This window comes from Camellia sinensis, chromosome 15 (assembly GCF_055761805.1).
Source record: "Camellia sinensis isolate YWXY chromosome 15, ASM5576180v1, whole genome shotgun sequence".
In the NCBI taxonomy this organism is placed as follows: Eukaryota; Viridiplantae; Streptophyta; class Magnoliopsida; order Ericales; family Theaceae; genus Camellia; species Camellia sinensis.
Genome location: NC_138975.1, coordinates 49,482,394 through 49,499,370, shown reverse-complemented (window position 1 = coordinate 49,499,370; position 16,977 = coordinate 49,482,394). Strand labels below are relative to the sequence as shown.

The following is a 16,977-nucleotide window of genomic DNA, read 5'->3' as shown; positions in this document are numbered from 1 at the left end:
TCTAATTGCTTTTTTATACAATAATAAAATTACTTAAATTTTTAATTGAACCAAAATTTTGACATCATTAAAACTATTAATTGACTTGATAATTTATTAATTAAAAGGACCATTTATTATGAAATTAGAAGTTTTAAAGGACGAGATACAATTTTCAGAATCATACAAAATAATTCGTATTTTAAATAAATTTCAAAAGATGTATTCATAATTTTTCCCAATTTTTTTATAAAAAAAAAAAATATTGAATGGTAGTTTCCTGGTCAGATCATCTTGATAGCTTTATTTCAGTGGGTAGAAGTGAGACAAATTCACATATAGATTATTATTTTCATTTTTTCATAATAAATCAATTATTATAAAATTATTTCATTATAAATCAATTACTATAAAATTATTTCATTTTTTCATTATAAATTAATTAGTATATTTTTTTTTTCATTTTTTCAATATAAAATTTATTTCATTCATAGCTAAAATGCTTAATTATTATTGTTTTTTTTTTGATTAAAAAACACTGAAAAAATTCCAAAAAAAAAAAGAAAAAAAAATCTGAAAAGCCTAGCTCAGGCAGCACAACGACGACGAATTGGCGCTAGGGTTTGAAATTGCCTCTCACAGTCGATCGTGATGGGGGATGGGGGATGGGGGACGACGATAGAGGCATACACAGAGATAGAGACCAACATAAATTGCGACGATGGCGTTGGTTCAAATCGCGATGGCGACGAACTAACGCCGGAGAGAGAGAGAGAGGCAGACAGACAGAGCTTCACGATCACGATGGCGACGAACCAAGGCTTCGCGATGAACCAAAGCCAAAGAAAGAGAGACAGAGAGAGAATAGAGCGATGAACCAACGCCAGAGAGAGAGAGAGAGAGAGCAGCTCGACATCTTAGCCATAAATTGTCACCGGAAACTGCCTCTCAGGCCACCGGAAATCGCCTCACGCTCTCTCTCTCTCCCCGGACGTGAACAATGTTTGATTTTCAAGTTTATATATTGGTATTTGGGTGATTTTTCAATTTTTGACGGGGCATTTAAGTCATTTTGCCCTTCCACACCCAACAATGCGCTTAAGCTTAAAAAAAAAAAAGCACCTCTGAGGCAACTTACAACTTTTAGCTCAAAATCAATTAATTTAAGTTATAATCTATCTCTTATAAGCTCAACCAAACACTCCAAAATGGCTTATTTTAAGCCAAAAACTGATTTAAGCTGAAATTAAGTGCTACCAAACACCACCATAATGAAAAAATGAAAAAAAGCCATTAATTGACACTAATTAATTTATAATGAAAAAATGATATAATTTTATACTAATTAGTTTATAATGAAAAAATAGAAATAATAATCTATAATGAAAAAATGAAAATAAGCCATTAATTGACACTAATTAATTTATAATGAAAAAATAATATAATTTTATACTAATTAATTTATAATGAAAAAATGAAAATAAGCCATTAATTGACACTAATTAATTTATAATGAAAAAATAACATAATTTTATACTAATTAATTTATAATGAAAAAATGAAAATAAGCCATTAATTGACACTAATTAATTTATAATGAAAAAATAATATAATTTTATACTAATTAATTTATAATGAAAAAATGAAAATAAGCCATTAATTGTCACTAATTAATTTATAATGAAAAAATAATATAATTTTATACTAATTAATTTACAACGAAAAAATGGAAATAATAATCTATAATGAAAAAAATGAAAATAAGCCATTAATTCACACTAATTAATTTATAATGAAAAAATAATATAATTTTATACTAATTAATTTACAATGAAAAAATGGAAATAATAATCTATAATGAAAAAATGAAAATAAGCCATTAATTGACACTAATTAATTTATAATGAAATAATTTTATACTAATTGAAAAATGAAAATAATAATTTATAATGAAAAAATGAAAATAAGCCATTGATTGGCACTAATTAATTTATAATGAAATAATTTTATACTAATTGAAAAATGAAAATAATAATTTATAATGAAAAAATGAAAATAAGCCATTGATTGACACTAATTAATTTATAATGAAAAAATAATATAATTTTATACTAATTAATTTATAATAAAAAAATAGAAATAATAATTTCTGTAATACTAATTATATTAACTTTTATTAATGAAATAATTTTTTTCAAATTAAAACTGAAAAGAATGACAAAATAATCATTTTTATATCATATAAGGGCAAAAATGACAATTACACAGCAAAAAAGTATTTTACAGTTTATTAACCAAACATTACTCTGCTGTTTAAATCCATAATCTCACTGCTACACCAAATAAGTTAACAGCATATGTTGAAAGCTATAATTTATAATCTATTAAGTTATGATCTATAATTACTTCCCCACTGTTCTATTAACAGTCATGCTTCCGACCCCAGTGGGGTGACCCTCACTGACAATTCCCAGTGACGTGTCACAACATCATTGGCTGAAAAAAAAAAAAAAAATTTTTTTTTTAAAACCAATCACAGACGATCCTCAGCACCCCCACTAGGTCGGAAGCTTTATTCGTTCCATCAAACAGGCATAGACTACTTGCAACGGTGGACCAGGGGGACTAGAAAGGGGGGCTTTTCCCAAACTAAGCCCTTTTTGCATGGTATTTCCCAAACTAGGTCACCTTTTGACGGATTTCCCAAACTAAGCTAAAGCGCTATTACAAATCGCGCTTTTACTGTTAGGAGGCCAAAATTTGATGAATAGTGAAATTGCTATTCAAAATCGCGATTTTAATTAAGAGAGCGCTGTTTCAAATCGCGCTTTTAACATAAAAAAATTTTGTGAAAAAAACGCTATTTAAAATCGCGCTTTCACTGTGTATATAATTTTTTTTTTTTTAGAAAACGCGAATTCAAATCGCGTTTCTACTGTTGAGCCAACCCACACTCTCTGACACACACACCAATGGGGGCACCCACAACACTCAAGCATCATTGAAATAATATAATTTTTATATATAATAATAATTTATAATAATCAATTATATAATTTTTATAATTTTCGTAAATATAAATCATTTTTAGGTTATGAATTGTTTGATTTATAATACGTATGTAAAGATAAAAAATTTTATAATCAAAAATAATTTTTACAATTTTTATAATCAAAATAATTTATAATACGTATGTATTATAAAATTTGTTGTAATAATTTATAATACGTATGTATTTAAATCTTTACATTTTTTATTTAAAATTTTTTACAGTAAACCCATCTTCACATTTTATAATACGTATGTATTATTCAAAAATAATTTATAAAAATTTATAATTAATACGTATGCAAATAATTTAATACGTATCTTCACATTTACATTTACAGTAAACTCATCTTCACATTTATATACGTATGGTTTAAGGGTAAATTTTTTGATAAATGACTAAATTTCTTTACCCTTACATACGTATGGTTTAAATAATTTATAAAAATTATTGTCATACGTATGTAAAAATCGATTATAAAAATTGCAAAAATTATTTATAAATTGATTATAAATTATTTAAAAATTATTATAAAAAATTATTTATAAATTGCAATTTTTAAACCATACGTATGGCTTGGTATAGGCGCGGGTTCAATCCACGCCAACTCCTATTTTTTTTTTTCACTCACTCTATACTTTATATATTTATTATATAATTTTTTTATCAAAAAAAAGTAAAACAATTGTTTGGTTAACTAAAATTTTTTTCTATAAAATACAAATTTTTTCAAAATGTCAACATAATTGTTTAAAAAGTATTCAGTATATTTGGTTTGAGTTTTTTGGATTTACTTATTTGAAAACTGAGTTTTTTGATTTTCGTTTTTTTTTTGTTTTTATTTTAAACATTTTTTTTTTACTTTTTTAGATGCACCTTAGTTATTTCTATCTAAAAAGTAAAAAATTTTAATTTATAAATAATTGTTGTAATTTTTATAATCGATTTTTACATACGTATGGCAATAATTTTTATAAATTATTTAAACCATACGTATGTAAGGGTAAAAAAATTTAGGTTATGGATGGTTTGATTTATCATTTAAGTCATTTATCAAAAAATTTACCCTTAAACCATACGTATGTAAATGTGAAGATGGGTTTACTGTAAATGTAAATGTGAAGATACGTATTAAATTATTTACATACGTATTAATTATAAATTTTTATAAATTATTTTTGAATAATATATACGTATTATAAAATGTGAAGATGGGTTTATTGTAAAAAATTTTAAATAAAAAATGTAAAGATTTAAATAATACATACGTATTATAAATTATTTTTGATTATAAAAATTGTAAAAATTATTTTTGATTATAAAATTTTTTATCTTTGCATACGTATTATATATCAAACCATTCATAACCTAAAAATAATTTATATTTACGAAAATTATAAAAATTATATAATTAATTATTATAAATTATTATTATATATAAAAATTATATTATTTCAATGATGCTTGAGTGTTGTGGGTGCCCCCATTGGTGTGTGTGTATCAGAGAGTTGGCTCAACAGTAGAAACGCGATTTGAATTCGCGTTTTCTTAAAAAAAATAAAAAATAAAAAATTATATACACAGTGAAAACGCGATTTTAAATAGCGTTTTTTTCACAAATTTTTTTTTATGTTAAAAGCGCGATTTGAAACAGCGCTCTCTTAATTAAAATCGTGATTTTGAATAGCGATTTCACTATTCATCAAATTTTGGCCTCCTAATAGTAAAAGCGCGATTTGTAATAGCGCTTTAACTTAGTTTGGAAAAACCGTCAAAAGGTGACCTAGTTTGGAAAATACCATGCAAAAAGGCTTAGTTTGGGAAAAACCTCCTAGAAAGGGGTGTGGCAGAGTCTGAGCAATTTGTATTATTATAGGTTGTGTGTGGTTTCTTCTTTGCTAATTGCAAAGATGACCCCTCCTTCAAAAAATACTTTAAGTTCTCCCCACAATTAGTTAAATTAAAAAGTTTAGTTAATGATTTATAGTTATGTTTGATTATCACTCATAGTGATTGTTTTTATTTATAAATTTAGTTATATATCACCACAGTTTTTATATAAAATTTAATTTCAAAATAATGTAACAATGACAAAAATTATGTTCATATAACACTATTTGTTTTGTTTGTATAGCACTATTACTATATAATTTTTCTATTTATATAGCACTATTACTTGTTCTATAATATAAAAAGTATCCATATAATATTATTTGCTCACTACAAGAAAAAGCATCTTTGGCGACTAAAAAATCACATTTGGTCGCTGAAAGTATAAGTTTTGGCGACTAAAAAAGCATTAGTAGCAAAAAGTAAAGATTCTTGGCGACTAAAAAAATTTAGTAGCCAAAAGTATAGGTTTTGGCGACTAAAAATCTGTTTGATCGCCGATATATGGCTTTTACTGACTAAAAGAATTTTAGTAGCCAAAAGTAACGCTTTTTGGCGACTAAAAAAACTTTAGTAACCAAAAGTGAGGCATTGGACGACTAAAAAGATGTTTGTTTGTACATATTCTTATACTAAAAAGATGTTTGTACTAAAAACAAAAAAGCGCTTTTTTGTTTTTGTTTTTGTTTTTCTTTTGTACATATTCTAATATTGACTGAAAAATTTATTTGCTTTTTTGTTTTTGTTTTTGTTTTTCTTTTGTACATATTCTAATATTGACTGAAAAATTTATTTGCAAATTTAATGATGTTTTTTACAAAATTTATAATTATAATAATATATCTTTTATTATAATTTACATACAATATTTTTGCTATGAAAAAAATAATTTTAATTTAGTGATCAATTTTAAATATAAAATTTATTTTGCACCCCGTCGCCCTCCCCCTCCCCCTCCCCCTCCCCTCTCCATCTTTCTAATTCTTGCATTTCAAAGAAAAAGAAAGGTTGCAACTTGCAGGCAAAGTCTTGGTGCAACTGGTGATGTGATCCCGTCAAACAATTTTTTTCTTTCCCGGAGCAAATTAATCTTGGTTTCTTTTCTTTTTGTATAGCACTCCTATTATATAGTTTTTCTTTTTGTATAGCGCCACTACGTGTTTTATAATATGAAAAAAAGTATCTATATAATACAGTTTGTTTTTTTGTTTTTGTTTTTATTTTTGTTTTTGCTTTTGTTTTGTATATATTCTAATATTGTCTAAGAAATTTATTTACAAATTTAATGATGTTTTTTAGAAAATTTATAATTATAATAATGTATCTTTTATTATAATTTGCATACAATATTTTTGCTACGAATAAAATAATTTTAATTTAGTGGTAAATTTTATATATATATAATTTAATTGGCACCCCTCCCCCTCCCCCTCCCCCTCCCACCCTTCTTATATTTCAAAGAAAAAGAAAGGTTGCAACTTGCAAGCAAAGTCTTGGTGAAACTGGTGATGTGATCCCATCAAACAATTTTTTTCTTTCCAGGGGCAAATCAATCTTGGTCTGTGAGAATTAAAATAATTTTAATTCAGAAATAAGAATACCTCTTGTTATAATATTCAAGCCTTTGAATCTTTATCTTTGAATGATCAAATCTTGAATGTATAAACAAAACTCACTCACGGAACACTTTTACAGAACTATATGGGAAAAGTGAAAGGAACAGAGTTTCAAGCCTATTCTATTCACAAAACAACGTCTGTGTTTGATGGCTATCACAGGTATATATATAGATAGGCTTGAACCCATATCCAAGTGTAACTTCTTATAACTTTCAACCATAGGGAAGTTGTAAGGTCTCATGAAACCACCATATAGGATAATGAACAGAGGTTAGTTACCCATTAACCATTAAACTAATTAAATATATATAATATAAATAAATAAATAAAACAAACATGTGGCATATGGTTCACTTTGGCATATGGTTCACTTTATGGATATTCTTACAGGTTTCTCTTCTTTCACTCTAAGATTTATACATGATCTAAAATACTAATTATTTTAAATTTTAGGGTAAATTATAAATAAACTTTATGAAATTTGTTTAAAATATGAATTGCTTATATAGTTTGGAGAATTATAAACATCTCATTGTTGAAATTTTTTATTTAACAAAATAAACAAAAAAGAAAAAAAAAATTCTAATTGCTCTTTTATGCAATAATAAAATTACTTGAATTTTTAATTGAAGCAAATTTTTGACATCATTAAAACTATTAATTGACTTGATGATTTATTAGTAAAAAGGGCCATTTATTATGAAATTAGAAATTTTAAGAGTGAAATGCAATTTTCAAAACCACATAAAATAATTTATATCTTATATAAATCTCCAAAAATTTATTCGTAATTTATCTTAAATTTTTTAAAAAAGAAAAAAAGAATATATTGAATGGTAATTTCCTTGTGAGATCATCTCAATAGCTTTATTTCGGTGGGGGAGAAATAGGACAAATTCACAACAACTACTTGCAACGGTGGACCAAGGGGGACTAGAGCCGGCTGCAATTTGTATTATTATAGGTAGAGTTTGGTTTCTTATTTGCTAATTGCAAAGATGGCCCTTCCTTTCAAAAATACTTTCAGTTCTCATCACAATTAATTAAATTAGGAATGTTTGATTAATGATTTATAGTTGTGTTTTTTTTTATCACTCGTAGTGGTGGTTTTTATTTATAAATTTAGTTATATATCACCACAATTTTTATATAGAGTTTAATTTCAAAATAACTTGACAATGACAAAAATTATGTTCATATAACACTATTTGCAACTTGCAGGCAAAGACTTTGTCCAACTTGCAGGCAAAGACTTTGATCTCATCAAATAATTTTTTCTTTCTCAGAGCAAATCAATCTTGGCTTCTCTTCTTTCACTCTACAAGACTACAATCTATTTCCTTCATTTTCCTATTCTCTGTTTCTACCTCTACAACTAAAAGAAAAACCAACATGGTTGCAGCCTTGGTTGGAGGAGCATTTCTTTCTGCCACCGTTCAAGTGCTGTTTGACCGTTTGGCTTCTCGCGAGTTCGTCAACTTTTTCCGTGCTCAAAAGCATGATGATAAACTCCTCAGGAAGCTCAAGTTAACATTGCTGGGACTTAATGTTGTGCTCGATGATGCAGAGTACAAGCAGATCACTAACCCTGCTGTGAAAGACTGGGTGGACGAACTTAAAGTTGCTGTGTATCATGCAGATGATTTACTCGATGAGATTGCTACCGAAGCTTTGTGTTGCAAGTCTGAAGCTGAGGTACGAAGCCCCACCTTGACTTCTTCCTCTAATTCATTTGATGTAGATATAGTGTCCAAGATAGAGGAGATCATTGATAGATTAGAATATTTTGCAAAAGAAAAAGATGTCCTCGGTTTGAGAGAAGTTGCTGGGCAAAAATGGAATCACAGATTGCCAACAACTTCTTTGGTTGATGAATCTGGTGTTTGTGGAAGGGATAATGACAAGGAGGATGTAATTAAGTTGCTGCTCTCTGATGAGGCAAGTGGTGGTAATCAGAAGATAGATGTGATTGCGATAGTGGGTATGGGTGGGGTTGGCAAGACCACCCTTGCTCAATTTTTATACAATGATGGCAGAGTGGATGATCACTTTGATATGAAAGCATGGGTTTGTGTCTCTGATGAATTCGATGTTGTAAGGGTTACAAGAACAATTCTTGAGGCAGTGATTCCGCAGGGTTCTAATACAATGGACCTTAGTACAAAGGACCTTAATCAGCTTCAAGTCAAGCTCAAGGAATGCTTGAGTGGGAAGAAATTTCTTATTGTTCTAGACGATGTTTGGAATGAGAACTATGATAACTGGGATAGCTTGAGGAGTCCTTTTGGATATGGAGGACATGGGAGCAGGGTTATTGTTACAACACGCAATGAGAGTGTTTCATCTATTATGCAAACAGTTCCTATTCATCGTTTGCAGCAATTATCAGACGAAGATTGCTGGAAATTGTTTGTCAAACATGCATTTGAGAAGGGAGATTGTGGTGCACATCCAAACCTTGAAAGGATTGGTAAAAAGATTGTGAAAAAATGTAAAGGTTTGCCTCTAGCAACAAAAACATTAGCCGGTCTTTTGCGCTCTAAACGGGATGTTGAGGATTGGAATAATATATTGAAAAGTGGAATATGGGATTTGCCAAAGGAGAAAAGCAATATTCTTCCAGCCTTAAAATTGAGCTATCATTACCTCCCTCCGCATTTAAAGAGATGCTTTGCTTATTGTTCTATATTTCCTAAAAATTATGAATTTCAAATGGAGAGATTAGTCCTAATGTGGATGGCTGAAGGTTTCGTGGAGCAACCCAGAAGTAATAAAACGAGGGAACAGGTAGGTTATGAGTGCTTCTATGAATTGCAATCAAGGTCATTTTTTCAACGATCAAATGCCAATAAATATTGTTTTGTCATGCATGATCTTGTTAATGATTTAGCTCAAGTTGTGTCTGGAGATTTCTGTTATGTGTTAGAGGATGACAACACACATCATATTTCTGAAAGGGTACTTCATTTCTCATGTGTTAGCAGCAAATTTGATGGCTTTGAAAAATTCAAGCTAATTAATGATGCTAAGTTTTTAAGGACTTTTCTAGCACTAAATCCTGCAGTCTATTCTTATTCGTGGTTGAGCAAAAAGGTTTTGGATGATATTTTACCGAAGCTAACATCCTTACGGAGCTTGTCTTTGCCATGTTATAAGATTATGGAATTGCCTCATTCAATTGGAAATTTACTACATCTACGGTATTTGGATCTTTCTTACATGGAAATCAAACAATTGCCTGAATCAATTTGTACCATGTATAATTTAGAAACATTACTGCTATATAATTGTCATCAGCTAACTACCTTGCCGGCAAATCTTCGAAACCTAATTCAGTTGCGCCATCTTGATATTACTGGGACTAATTTACAAGAGATGCCAATGCAAATGAGTCAATTAAAAGACCTTCAACTTTTAACTGCCTTTGTGGTGGGCAAGTCCAAGGGGTTAGGTATTGAAGAGTTGAAGGACTTACGTCATCTTCAAAGGAGGCTCTCCATTTCAAGTCTGCAAAATGTAACTAATGGCATGGGTGCAATGGAGGCAAAATTGGAGGAGAAAATGTACCTTGAAAAACTGGTACTCGAATGGAGTAGCAGTACAAATGATTCAGAGAAAGAGAGAGATGTTCTCGACAAGCTAAAACCTCATACAAACTTGAAACGCCTTGAGATTAAAAACTTTGGTGGCACAAGATTTCCAGATTGGTTGGGAGATAAATCATTTTGTAATATAGTGCATTTGTCTCTTGACAATTGTGAGTATTGTTTTTCCTTGCCACCATTTGGTCAGTTGCCCTCTTTGAAAGACCTTGAAATTTCAACGATGCAAGGAATAACAAAGGTAGGCCATGAATTCTATGGAGATAGTTCTTTAAGCAAACCATTTCAATCTCCAGAGACTCTTAGATTTAAAGAAATGTTGGAGTGGGTGGACTGGTATATACTAGAATCTGGAGAGTTCTCTAAGCTTAAAGAGCTTCAGGTAATCAAATGTCCAAAGCTGATTGGAGGCTTACCCAAACACATTCCATCTTGTGTGAGACTTGAGATTCGGGAATGCTCAAGACTTGTGGCCCAACTTTCGAATATTTGTGGCGCAGGCACAAGTGAATTAGTATTGAAAGGATGTGATGGGGTAGAATTGGGGTGTCGAGGTTTGTCTTCCCTTACAAAATTGGAGATCTCAAATATGCCTAATTTAAAGGAATTGACACCCGAGCTGTGCACTTTAACAAATCTGAAAGAGTTCACGGTATGGAATTGTCCTAGCCTATTGTCATTCCCAGATACAGGGTTGCCGCCCATGCTTACACGCCTTTCAATCTGGGATTGTAAAGTTCTACATTCTTTGCCACCCATGCTTACATGCCTTCCGAAACTAGTGTTCCCCAGATCCGAGGATATGGAGAACTGCAACAGATCCCTTGAAACTTTGTCCTTATCATGGTGTGATGCTCTCAAACCCATGTGGCTTGGATTCTTTCCAAAGCTTCGATCTCTACAAATCCTAGCTTGTACAAATTTCAACAGTATTACAGATCTAAACATGCTTGGGCTCCAAAATTTGACATCTCTCGAATCACTTTTCTTAAATGGGTTCTCTAATCTGATATTTTTTCCCCGAGGAGGACTACCCGGACTCAATCTGACTGACTTTACGATCTGGCATTGTGCAAAGCTCAAGTCGCTGCCTGAAGGAATGCATACCCTCTTCCCATCTCTTCAATCACTAGAATTATATGATTGTCCAGAAATTGAGTCTTTTCCGGAAGGCGGGCTTCCCTCCAGCTTACATTCACTTGAAATCCGAAATTGCGGCAAACTTACTGCTCGCCGAAGAGAATGGGATTTGCAAAGGCTCCCTTCTCTTAGACACTTCAGATTAGTAGGTGAATATTGGCGGCAGTTCTGTCCAGAAGATGGGGTGGAGTCCTTTCCGGAGGAGGGGTTGTTGCCCTCGACTCTTATGTCACTCAGCATTGAAAATCTACCAAATCTCAAATCGTTGAACAATAGGGGCCTTCAACTCCTTGGCTCCCTCAAATACATGAAGATTGAGAAATGCCCTCAGCTCCAATCCTTGCTCGAAGAGGGGCTTCCCACCTCTCTCTTTATGCTGGAATTCTTTGGCTGTCCAATGCTAAAACCTCATTACCTCAAGGGGAAAGGACAGGACTGGCATAAGATTGCTTGTGTCCCTGTCATACACATGGATGGTGAAGTGATCTTTGAGCAGCTCACTCTTCGTCCAGCAATGGATTCTGCATTTGATACACTGTACGTACTTTCACATTCATTTTGTGAGCAAGGGTACTCTAGAGTTTTTTTTTTTTCTAAAGATTCCTAGAGTGGTGCATTATATGGTTGAGATTTAATGACAAGTCACATCAATTTTTCAGCATTAAATCTCAACCACACAATACACCACTTTAGAAAACTTTAAGAAAAAAACACTCTAGAGGATCCTTGGTGATTTTACAAGCTAATAGTTCTATTTTCGTTTTGTGTTTTTGTATGTCTATATTGATCATAAGGTTGGTTTTGAGTAATGATATATAAATAATAATATTAATAGAGTGCTTCTATTAGCACTTCATAAATTATTTTGGATTCTTCAATTTTTAACTTTTTTTTTATTACAATAATAACCTTAAATAAAATTACTAAAAGGACATCATGAATTTTGGGACACCCCATCTCACAATTAAACCTACACACCCACTACATCATGAATTAGGATTTATGAGAGCACCCACCTCCATAACCACTCATCTATCTTTCCCTAATCCCACCTTCAAAATCTACCTACCCTTAAAACCTTGAAAACCATTTGGCGACAATATTCTGGCGGTAACAGTGTCAACCATTTGACTACTTACACTTTTTTGGCTATGACAATGAGTGAAAGTTTTTCTAATAATCACAAATCCATAATACAACAGGAGTAGAACAATAAAAGCTTAGAGGAGTTTCATAACTTTGATATTGTTCTTAGCTCAGAGGAGATTGGCATTGTAAATGTAAGTTTCTTGAAAAAAATGGCAAAAATAATAAAATCTATTCGTCATTTTTTCAGGACTGAACTCCCTGAACATATGACTGAAATTCGAGAATACAGGCCTGAACATTGTTTATTTGTTTGGGAAGGCATTCCCGAACAAATAAGTAATGTTCGGGAATGCAAGTTCGAATATAGAAATTTCTTAATACATTGAACGGTCAAAATTGTTAACGCTTGCAGAAGTTTTCATTTTTTCAAGTTCAAGATTACAAGCCAAAACATTATTTATTTGTTCGGGAAGGCATTCCCGAACATTCGAGGATGCAGGTCCGAACATGAAAATTTCTTAACACATTGAACGGTTAAAATTGTTAATGATTGCAGAAGTTTTTATTTTTTCAAGTTCGGGAATACAGGCCTGAACATGGAAATTTCTTAACACGTTAAATGGTCAAATTTTTTAATACTTGCAGAAGTTATCGGAAGTAGCCTAAATCTATTATCAAGTTTAAAAGTTATTCCTTCATCGTGTAGCTTTGATAATATTGCTGCGTAGTTCTCTGCTGAACTCATAATTTTTTAATATCTACCAACAAAACCAATTATTATAATTTTTTTTCTTGTAAGAGAAGAAATTATTACAAGAAAACTAAGAAATTATGTATATATATAGATAGAGAGCATACCAACTGTGACGATTAGGAATGGCAACGGGGCGGGGCGGGGCCGGGGATCACCCTCCCCGTCCCCGATCCTCGATGAGAAAAAAACTCCCGGCCCCGTCCCCGATCCCCGGCGGGGACGCCATCAACCCCCCCTGCCCCCGCCCCCCAACGGGGATCGGGTTTCCCCGACCCCAAAAATCCCCGACTTGTTTTTATTTATTTATTTATAATTTTGTTCAACACAGAAAAACAAAAAAAAAAAAATTAATCGGTTTTTCAGTATATTTGTTCAACACAAAAAAACAACAGCAAAAAAAAAATTTAATCTGTTTTTCAGTATATTTCATCAACAATCATCATCAACTTTAAAAAAAAAAAATCTAAAATTGTATCTATCATCATTATTAACAACGTAAAAAAGAAAAAAAAGAAAGAAAAAGAGAGATCTGAGATTGTTCATCTCACACACACACAGACATATATATATATATATCAGCATCATCAACAATCTGTTCAGATCTGTTCAGAGAGCTTCACGGTTCACGATCAGTGGCAACGGTTCACGATCACGGTTCAGATCGGTGATCGGTGGCAACGGTCACGATCTGTTCACGAGCGGCGGTGAGGGAGGAGCAACAGCCATCGGCGTCGTGCGTGAGAGAGTGAGAGAGGGAGGCGAGAGCAGCGGCAGTGAGGGAGAGAGAGAGCAGCACCCAACACTTCTGTGAGTGTACGAATGAAGTGAAGTGAACTAAACCTAAGCATACATATATATATATATATATATATACTGGGCATAATGGTAATTTTCCATTGGGGCTATTCGGGGCGGGGGTCAGGGTCGGGGCCGGGCCGGGTTCGGGGCTGAGATATGTATCCCTGGCCCGAACATCATTGGGGAATTTTTTTTTAATACCATCCCCGGCCCGTAGGGGATATTTTTCGGGGAATAACCACTAAATTCGGGGTCGGGGGGTCGGGTCACCGTCGGGCCGGGTTCAGATTGCCATCCTTAGTGACAATGGTGGATGAGGCAGCAGAGATAGTAATCACATTGGCTCTTCATCTTCTTGGTGGGTTTTGTTAGGATTTTTTGGAAGAGAGGTTTTTTTGGGGTGTGGGGGGTGTGCATTCAATTGGTAGAATGTTTTCACAAAGATAATTTTGGTATTATTTGGAGGGGAAATAGAAATTTTGAGGGTTTCAAAATTATAAGTGGGGGCCCAAAGAAATGGGGGGTTCAAAATAATTCATAGGGTGCTAATAGCACCGCTCTATTAATAATAATGTGGATTGTTGTGGTTGCTTCATGTTAAATCAAAACACCCATTATTGTCTTCGTAATTTCATAAATGTCATTAACACATCGCAGGGCCAGCTCCAACTTTTCCTAGGCCCAAAGCAAAGCTTCTAAACATAGGGCCTTTTATGGGGGATTCTATTTTCACCTAAAAAATCATTAAGTACTCCCAATTTCTCAGTTCACTCTGTTAATTATCTAGGGTTTTATGTTACTCTTAGTACCCCTATCATTTTTCCCAAATTACCCTTCAATGTACATCCAAATAAAAACAAAGTCACCATGTTTGGACTTACAATGCCAAATAATATTGTTTGGTTCAGAGTTTCAGATTTGAACATGGTGATTTTGTTCAGATTTGAAAGTTCGAGCAATAATGATGTTAAACAAACTGAATATTTATTTTTACTTAAAAAAAAATACAAAAATCAAGAATTGCATTCTTTTTTTTCTTTTTTTTTTTTTTTTTGATTGTATAAACTGAAAGCCAAACTATAAAGCTTCATCAAGCACACAAGACACCAAAGCAGGTGGGACTTTTCAAACCAAACAGATGACCTAACACCACACCTTGCCATTCAGAGGCCCTTTTTCAATTAATTTTTGGAGGCCCAAAGCAGAAACTTCCTCAGCTTTGCCTCAAAGCCAGCACTGACACATCTTTCTTGATGTATTTTATGTTCGCAAATCGTTTAATTAGGAAGGCACATATAATTATCCGAAACATTTTTTTTTTCCAGAAAGGAACTTGCATAGTTCGGGAATTTATGATTCTTCATTTGATGAATATGTTTGTTATTTGTGTTTGAAGTTCAACACTTGTAATGGTTAATGGTTTGCACAATGCTTGTTATGCCTGCAAGTTGAATTCTTCATTGTTAGAAACTTGTTTAAAGAACTATTGATGAAAACCAAAACTCCTTTGCCTTCTTATTTTTTTTGGTAAAAAGTACTGCAAGTTTGCATAAATTTGCTGGTGAGTGCATTTTACTTGGTGCTGTGTTTGTGCATTTGGCCAAGTTTATGTTCTGCAGTGTTACATCAGTGCTTGATTTCTTACATTTTTTAGTTTTATCCTTTTCCTAAGCTTTCATTTTTTATTTATAAATTAAAATTTTTATATTACTTCATATTTCACTAATTTAGAAGTTAAAGTTAATTTTACTAAGTTGCTAGTCTATTGTACACCATTCTTTCCAACTCTCAATCATTTTTTTTCTAGTCAATGAACACATGGTTTGGTCTTCTTGCATGGCTTTTAAATAACTATCAATCTTGGATGTCCAAAAATGTCCAGGATAGAGGATTGGCAAATCATTCGGGAATGTCTAAGATGTTGATGATCTTTTACCATGATATTGAAGTAAATATGTAACCTTCTTGGCTTCAACTTTCCACTTTTATAGGTAACTTTTTACATTAGTTTTCTAGTCATATAGAGTTCTCTTATTGCAAAAATTGGAAGTGAAGCACTCAGAATTGTTTTTGACATTCCATGATTTTGAATTAAAACAATTCTGATGATGCAACATGTAGGAATCGAAGTTGGATAAAAAAAATTGACGGAAAGCTCTATGAAGTTCTGCTTTTTAACTTAGAAGACCAATCCAATTTTTGAATATTGGAGCAAAACAGATTGTGGCGATTCTGTTTTTTATGTTTTTTATTTTTTTTCCCTTTCCAGCAATTGGATTGTTGAACATATTTGAATGTCAATGTTCTACATTAGAAACATGTTTTTATGTGACTCAGTTATGTTCTTGTCATAATCAGCTAAGAATTTGTGTCATGTAATGCCCCTATTTTCAGGAAAATGTGTACTTGTTGGTTCCTTTTCTAAGAAAAGTGTACTTGTTTTTCATTTAATATTTTTCTTTTCCATATGCACAACCATATCACAAATACAGGAATTTGTGTTCTTATTCTTTCTAGTTTTACTGGCACTTTGTCCATTAGTTTGCTAGTCTTATAGGGTCAACACATTCATCAATTTCTTATTGCTTGCACTCAAGATGCTTTAATATTACATGCATGTGTGAATTAAAACAGTTTTGAATATGCGACACAAAGGAAATAAAGTTAGATAACATAAATCAGAGGTAATGCTCCATTTTTTGGATTGCCACTTCCCAAGTTCTGTCACAATTTTCGTAGAGTTCTGCTTATAGCTTAGAAGAAGGTCAATCCAATCTCTATGACCTGAAGTCAATTCACTTTTTAATTAGTTAAAATGTCTATTACATCAGTATTGAATTAATTATTTAACAAAATACATAAGGACCAGGACTTAATTAATGCATTAGTTGTGAAAGGGCAATACATCCCTCATTGTCAAAAAGTATTTTTTTTGAGAAAATTACTAATTAGTGGTAATTTGAGAAAGTAATTACATATTTATTAAAATAATAATAATTATAATTATTAATTATTGGTAATTTCAGAAAGTAATTACATATTTATTTTAAAAAGATA

At 31.8% G+C, this 16,977-nt stretch overlaps 2 protein-coding genes across 5 annotated transcripts in view; both read left to right on the top strand.

Moving 5' to 3' along the window:
* Positions 1-16,977, top strand: part of LOC114299473 (forkhead-associated domain-containing protein / FHA domain-containing protein) — a 68,963-nt gene that overhangs the window by 46,516 nt on the left and 5,470 nt on the right. The gene's annotated exons all lie outside the window — the stretch shown is intronic.
* The window catches only part of LOC114299455 (putative disease resistance RPP13-like protein 1), a 224,943-nt gene continuing 215,748 nt past the window's right edge, over positions 7,783-16,977 (top strand). For all 4 annotated transcript variants that reach the window (XM_082909513.1, XM_082909515.1, XM_082909514.1 and 1 more), the window contains exon 1: positions 7,783-11,816. In XM_082909513.1, coding sequence (XP_082765639.1) covers positions 7,930-11,816 — 3,887 coding nt within the window. In that variant the 5' untranslated portion in view covers positions 7,783-7,929. The remainder of the gene's footprint in view (positions 11,817-16,977) is intronic.